Genomic DNA, 7,591 nt, shown 5'->3' with positions numbered 1-7,591 from the left:
AAAATGTAAAAACACACACACACACTACAGGTAGAGCACCAGAAAGCAATCGTCTCCACCAGCCCAGTTCTATCTTCAAACACGTTGTCCAATAACCACACAGGAGAGTCTATTCGTCATTTACTCACCTCTCCTACGTCAGCAGCTGAGAGATAAAAACATGTCTGTGTCAAACAGTTACTTATGAGTATGTTTGCAGACCTTGAGGTTTGAACGGTTTAGAAAAATAAAGACAAATGATGTCACAAATGTACAAGAGACAACAAGTTTGTTAGTAAAACTGTTTCTAACAGTTCGATCAGACCAGAAATGCAGCATTTTTTACAGACCGTGTTACAGATTTTATTAAGACAATGACATCATTGAAAGTAAAGATTAAAAACAAACTGAACTCCACAACCTGCCATCATAACACACTGTTCTGACGAGATTCAGCTACACGTATTCAGTCACTGGGTTTTTCAGCCTGAAGCGCATGGATACCTAAATGTGAATAACAAGATGAGTGCATTTTTCCCCTTCTTTTTAAATATCTTTATGTCATCATGCAGGAAGCATGACAAACTGTCTTTGGGGAAATGGCGGTTCCTATATTTACAAATTGTACTGTTAAGTTTTGGTTGGCTATAGCGTACACAGACACAGATTATTTCTGAAGCTCAAGAGCAGTTTTTGTTGTTTTCATTTGCAAATTTAGGCTTGTTGACAATTCATCCATAAATAATGAACATAAACTGCAATTTCAGCAACTTTATTGGCAAATGGTGGCAAATTTATATTGGATTTGATTGTTTTCTTATATTTGTTGCTCCAGACATTTTTGACTTTTGTATTCTACAAATAAACAAACTTTCCTCTCTCAGTGCTTGATAGTGATACTCTTCACCTCTGTGAAGAAGTGATAGGAATCTTTTCCTCCCTCCCTTCCCACACCAGAGTTCTTCATTCCTCCAAATGGGAGGTTCAGATCTCTCACCAGCCAGCAGTTGGTCCACACCAGACCTGCTTGTAACTGCTGGGCCACCCTGTGAACCTTCCCCACATCCTTGGACCACACTGTGGCTGACAGACCGTAACGTACACCATTGCCCCTGGCAACAGCTTCATCCTCAGTATCAAAGGGGCTGATGCAGGTGACGGGACCAAAGATCTCCTCCTGCATGACACGGGAGCTGTCAGATATGCCTGTGATGACCGTCGTCGGCATGAAGTATCCAGACTTGTTGCGCTGCGGGAGGTCCAGCTGGTCGAGCCCCTCACCGCAGTGAATTATGCCACCTTCTGATTTGGCAAGGGCTATATAGCTACGAACCTTTGGATTTGAAAGGAGACATCAGAGACATCAGACATCAGAAATTTAAACAACAAGTGTTTAGTCACATTCTGCATTACATGTAAGCACCTTCTCCAGGTGTTCTTTACTGATGAGCGCTCCATTTTTGCTGCTGGGGTCAGAGGGGACACCAGTCTTCCACTTCTTAGCCGCAGCCACAAACCTTTCCAGGAACTCCGAGTAAATACTCCTCTCTACATAAATCCTGCTGGTACACAGGCAGACTTCACCCTAAGAGGAGAAGAAATGGAGAAGATAAAAATGGAGGAATTCAGAAAGTTGTTTTTTGACAACCCACCTTAAGACAAAAAGTTGGGCTGTGATTGCCCCCTTGTGGACAAACTATGTTATTACACCCTCAACACATACAGAAGCTCCTGTTACAGATAATCACCTTCATTTCATTTGCATTAAGAAGTTCAATGAAAGAAAATTTGAAAAAAAAAATTCCTGTTAAGTATGTATTAAAAATGGACCTTCTGGGCTTTGTTTTACAGTTTTTTTGCACACCGGCAATTTATACATATCAAATCAAACTCATCAAGTTAGGTTGTGACGGATTCTGCAGTCTAACGTATATTCAAAACACCTACCGTCACATTTCAGTACAAAAAAAAGATTAACTTTAACACTTCTAAACTGACAACAAACATTTCCAGCTATGATCTGGAGAGCATGAGATTAATAACCTTGTAATAAAGAAATGATTTCTTGAACTTTTCGTTCTGTAAAAATGTGCTTCACTGCTGCACATTCCCCAACAAATTTCCAGTTAAAATAACAATCTGTGGACACAGAAGCTCTAAAGACTCTCGGGCAGCTGTCCTGTCAATTGAGTTTATAATATATAAAAGCCAAAACTAAAAGTGATGGTACCCATAAATAAAATTAATAAAGCTAAACAGTCCTAAAGAAAAAAATATCCTCAGTCACATTTTGTCTTCACCTGATTGAGAAAGCTGGATCGGACGGTGGTCTCGATGCACTGGTCTAAGTCTGCGTCAGCAAAAATAATAGCTGGGTTTTTGCCTCCCAGCTCCAGTGAGAGCTTCTTACAGTAGGGGGCGCTCCGCTCGGTAATGCGCTGGGCAGTGGCTGTGGACCCAGTGAAGGAGACTAAAGGGACCTCAGGGTGACTAACAAGCGCGTCACCGGCTCTTGGACCACTGCCAAATACGATGTTGACGACACCGGGAGGAACACCTAAAGAGATGAAGACGATTGCAGACCACTGATTAATTTCGCACTACAGTGGTCCCTCGCTGTAACGCGGTTCACCTTTCGCAGCCTCGCTGCTTTTTGTGTATTTTTCCTTTTTTTTTTAACAGCGCATTATGTTCTGCGTCCTGATTGGCTGAAGACAATTGCAATCAATCTCGTGCCGTGTGTCCTGCGCAGTACAGAATGCGTTCAGCTTGTCAAATTTAGATAAATCTTCGTTCGCTAGCATGTATGCATAGTATGTTTGTAAGTTTTCTCCCCAACAAACACAAAAATGTCGACGAAACGTTTTGCGCGGTTTCATTCTATAATACTGGTCTTATTTTTCTACGAAGGTCTGAACTTTGAGTGTTTAAACGAGAGCAAAGTGTGAAAATGTTCGTGCCTGTCTGAGAAAAGTGTATAAAGTGTGTAGTGAGGGGTTTTACAGCCTCAAAGCATCTATAATAATTGTAAAAAAAATTAAGTTGGCTCCTTCGCGGATTTCACCTACTGCGGGTTATTTTTGGAACGTAACTCCCGCAAGTAACGAGGGACCACTGTACTCATATCTGTTCATTATTTGCAGATTTAAAAAAATACCTTAATGAGTTATGTTTTTTGCTTTGCTTTAACTCCATCTGCATGACATTGCACTGTGGGTCCTGTAGTCCTACCTGCTTGCTGCATCAACTTGCACAGCATCCAGGCGGTCACAGAGGTCATCTCGCTGGGTTTGGCCACCACTGTGTTGCCTGCAGCGATTGCAGGTGCAATCTTCCAGGTCAGAAGGTACAGGGGCAGATTCCAGGGACTGATCAAACCAGCTAAAAAACACACCAAAGGCCATTTAAGAGCACATACACAGGACAAATGGGTCATCTGAAGGTTTCACTGCAAGCAGCCTAAGTGCTCACCCACTCCCACGGGGCAGCGGATAGTGTAGTTCAGGCAGCCCATGTGGTCCATTGGGCTGCAGTCGGTGGTGTGGTGAAGCATGGATGTCGAAAAGAAGCGGAAGTTGTACGCTGCCCGGGGAATATCCACAGTCCGTGCAGCTGTTATCGTTTTACCTACAAAGATTCTGAAGTGAGCATCAAAGGGCAAATGAAGCAGTTGGCTACACATTTTTGAGACAGAGTACAAGATTAGACATTCATGAATCAGTATTTGATTAATAAAAAGTGATTTCTGAGCCACTCATTTCTATTCCTGCATTAGTGACCTGATTTCTAAGGTGGCAACATATAAGACAGTCTAAGCAACCTTGGTCTTTGGACTCAGCTTGTGCAAACTCCTCAAGGTTGGCCTCAATCAGGTCAGCCAGTTTGTGGAGGATCTTCGCTCGCTGCTCTGGGCTGCATGCAGACCATTCGGGGAACGCTTCTTTAGCTGCTGCCACTGCTGCATCCACCTGCAGGCATGAGATGAGGTATAAGCAAACTGCACAATTAAGCACGATCACGTCCAAGAATAGAGCTTGATTCCACTTTGAGAGAATACGCAGGATTGTTTAACTGACATTTTATTGATACACTCTTAAAATCTTAAAAAGCTGATCCTTTATATTAATTTCTAAGGAGTTCAGAGGACTTAAGAATATTGTTAACTACAATAATATGTACACGGATGCATTTCAACAAAACACTACATTTTTGAAGAAGGTCAAACATGAACAGCTGAAGTTAACTGATGTGTTTAATGATTACTTGATTGCTTGCTCTGCAAAGCTCAAAGGTGGCTTTTTCTGAAACCACATTTTATGCAACGCACTAACCTGAAACCTCAAACCTCATTCAGAAAGTTTGTTCTGTTCATCTCTTAAGTCCCTGACACGGAAGAAGTCCCTCGGATGAGTGACAAAAATTTCTCCCAGTGATAATGCAATGTCTAGATGAACACAATAGACTTTCTGGGACTTTCCTACCTGGATGATTAAGCATGCATCAAAACACATACACTAAAATGTACTAATATTGCTGAGTCAAAGGCCTTTAAATCTGACAACAGGATTTGTAATAACAAGCAATCCAACTCAATGCAAAAAATATTCTTGTGCAAATGTTGTGATATTGCAGCTTAGTACAGAAAAAAGAAATTGTATTTAAATAACAGTCCAGCCTAATGCAAACACACAGCAGGACTTATACAAACATGTCTAAACATATGCAAGGATTCATTCAAATCTCAACCTCTTGGTTTTGCAGATGGTTTTAACTTGATCCCCACCTCCTCCTTGCCACTGTCCGGCACTTTGCAGTAGACCTCGCCAGTTGACGGGTCGTAGGAGTCGATGTAACTCCGACAAGAGACGAACTTTCCTCCGATGTAGTTCTCCAGAACCAAAAGTGAGCGCTCTTCTGACGTTTTCGACATGCTTGTTAATTACAGGCGCCAAAGTAACACCAGTTCACTTCCCAGAGAAAACGATGACTGCACGTACTGCTAACCTGACAAACACTGGGCCTCCAAAGGAGGGGCTTACTCTCTGATGATCCTATTGCCTAACTCTTTATCAGACCTTATTCACACAGATCTTTGAGCCTGAAAGAATAAACACTTTTTCTACACACAGTATCTTAAAGAGAACCTTAATTAATATCATGGCAATATGTCTGCTCAACACAAAGTTCAGATAGTTAAGATAAATGTGGCTTTCCAGTGTTCATAGACAATATTCAAGCATCTGAGTGACTTTAGGTGTGTTTAGAAAAACTGCAGAGGTCTGAAAAGTTTTATGTTTATTCTCACAGGCTGCTTCATATATCATAAAACTGGGTGATCTACTCCTGCTGGTGGTTAAATGAATGAGGTGAAGCCGTTTTGTTTCAGAAAGACGGACACAAAATGTCAGGTATATGTCGCATGACACTATTTACTTGTCTATAAGTTTAAATGGACATTGCATGTATGGCCTCACAATCTTGGATGGGCCTTGGAGGTCCAGGGCAGCCGAGGGATGTCACTGTACCCCCTTAGTTGAATTCTACTGATATACTTCAAATTATAACTATAAATTACACTAATTCATACTTTTTGGTCATAAAAAAAACTTAAACATCCACACCCCTCATAAGTTTTTGCAGCGCTAGCTCAATTTGATCATTCAGTTCACAGTTTAGTGCATAGGGCTTCTGAGGCAATCATGTAACCGGTATGACTGAGGAGGAGACCAAGAGGATGGGATCTATGCAGGTCAGGCTTTGGGAAATACCCTTCATGTCTCTTTGAAACTAAAAAGAGGTCATTCATCAGCTTGCGTAGCTCTAAAGCATGACCCTACTCGCAAATAGCAAAGCAAAAGGAAATGTGTTGGTTCACAGTCAGCCGCCAAGTCCAAACGGTGAGTTTAGTGATACCTGGAGAAGAGATGTCTCTGCTATTTTGCCTTACAGACGGACATTTTTGCACCTTTATAACTGTGGCTATATTTCTGTGACTGTACAATGTGTACATGGTTGTAATCCAACACTGCTAATATCTGAACCTCAATGAAAAGATATGTTTTTTTAAACAAAAACAAAAAACATTAACATAATTTACAGCACCTAAAGTGCTTTCAACTGTATTTGTGTACACAACTCCTTGAGGAAGTGCTGATTCAAAGGTGACTGCCCACGAAGCCATCACATTACTCATCCACTTACAGAGAACGTGATTCACTATTATGATATGAGCCAAAAAACTCATACCACTAACCAAAGTTCTCATCGTTTTCCTACTCCTGGTTTTTTTTTTTTTGTTGGTTTTTTTTTGCAGCACATATATTTTCCTGTAAGGTGAGTAGCGTGTCTGCGTAATGACCACTAACATCCTGTGGCAACTAAGCAACTTTCACGCTGAGTTGCTCACTAGTGCAGGATTTCTTCCTGAGGCCTGTGAATGACTTAAAGATCACTTACTGACATGGACACTAGATCCATGAAGTTAAATCCCAAAGCATACATATACAGTTTACACCTATGTAGTTCATTATAATATTTATGTACATTCATTTATATTAATGTAAGTATCCAATCATCCAGTAGCATCACCTTGTACAGTTACTCATGTAGACATGATCAAAACAATCTGCTGAAGTTAACTGAGCATCAGGATGGGGAAGAAAAGGGATTTAAGTGACTTTAAATGGGGCATGATTGTTGGTGCCAGACATGCTGGTTTGAGTATTCCAGAAACTGCTGATCTCCAGGGCTTACAAAGGATGGCCTGATAGAGAAAATATCCAAAGCAGCAGCTCTTTGGGTGAAAATGTCTTGTTGATGTTTATCACAATAACTCTACTTGTTACAATCAAAGTCTGCAGAAAAGAATCTCTGAACTTGCACACTGAACCTTGAAGCAGATGGGCTGCAGCAGCAGACCACACCGGGTTCTAATCCTGACAGCCTTGTTTAAAACCCCACAGCCTATCCCAGAATTGTTGCTGATCATGTCTATCTCTTTAGAATCACAACGTACACATCTTGTGCTGGCTGCTTCAAGCAAGATAACAACTAACAGGTTTTGCAATAGAGCGTCTTTGGGATGTGGAGGAATGGGATTTGCATTACAGATTTGCAACTGATAAATCTGCAACAACTGTGTGATGCTATCATGTCATTGCGGTCTATAAGCTGGCAACAATCACAAGAAAATGTAACAGAATGGACTAAAAGAAGATACTAAGAAGTTACATGGTCATGGCCCGCATGCATTTGTTAACAGTGACAAAAACTGCTGAACATATCGTTCAGCAGTTTTTGAATGAATCATTGTGTTTGTGTTTGGAGAATTCTTGTATACTCGCTCTACAGGACACGTTCGTCCTTTCATATTTCATCTCTTCAGCCGTTTTACCTCAGGGAACGTCACATTAGCACCTACGCAAAAAAACAACCACTATATTTCTGTTTTTTCCAAAGAGAAAAAGAGAATGGAAACTTAACTCTCATTGAACTCTCACCCTAAATTGTGCGCAATTAGAGGTGACAATGAGTAGGTTGTTCGTCAACATGCGTCAGAGCTTTAAAAAAAAAAAAAAGTGTGTGGGGGTCACAATTGTGAGCATTTTGTAAA

General features: G+C 41.0%; 1 protein-coding gene across 1 annotated transcript; it reads right to left on the bottom strand.

The window, feature by feature from the left end:
* Positions 1–735: 735 nt before the first annotated feature.
* On the bottom strand, positions 736–5,013 carry aldh8a1 (aldehyde dehydrogenase 8 family, member A1). The gene is made up of 7 exons (XM_086263834.1): positions 4,763–5,013; positions 3,800–3,947; positions 3,451–3,606; positions 3,211–3,360; positions 2,280–2,536; positions 1,403–1,564; positions 736–1,312 (listed from the first exon to the last, which is right to left on the bottom strand). Exons 1-7 carry the CDS (start codon positions 4,907–4,909, stop codon positions 860–862), a joined length of 1,473 nt encoding a protein of 490 aa, XP_086119960.1. The 5' UTR covers positions 4,910–5,013; the 3' UTR covers positions 736–859.
* Between the last annotated feature and the right edge of the window lie 2,578 nt (positions 5,014–7,591).

This window comes from Aulonocara sp. 'chitande type north' Nkhata Bay, linkage group LG15, assembly GCF_057382095.1.
Source record: "Aulonocara sp. 'chitande type north' Nkhata Bay isolate Kocher_YH1m ecotype deep benthic linkage group LG15, A_spYH_male_GT1.1, whole genome shotgun sequence".
In the NCBI taxonomy this organism is placed as follows: domain Eukaryota; kingdom Metazoa; phylum Chordata; class Actinopteri; order Cichliformes; family Cichlidae; genus Aulonocara; species Aulonocara sp. 'chitande type north' Nkhata Bay.
This window is presented reverse-complemented; position numbering and strand designations above follow the sequence as displayed.

Coding starts and splice junctions, on each gene's coding strand:
- aldh8a1 (XM_086263834.1), bottom strand. CDS start 4,909: ATGTCGAAAACGTCAGAAGAGCGCTCACTTTTGGTTCTGGAGAACTAC. Junction 3,607..3,799: donor AGCTGAGTCCAAAGACCAAG/GTTGCTTAGACT, acceptor GAATCTTTGTAG/GTAAAACGATAACAGCTGCA. Junction 1,313..1,402: donor GTAAAGAACACCTGGAGAAG/GTGCTTACATGT, acceptor TCAAATCCAAAG/GTTCGTAGCTATATAGCCCT.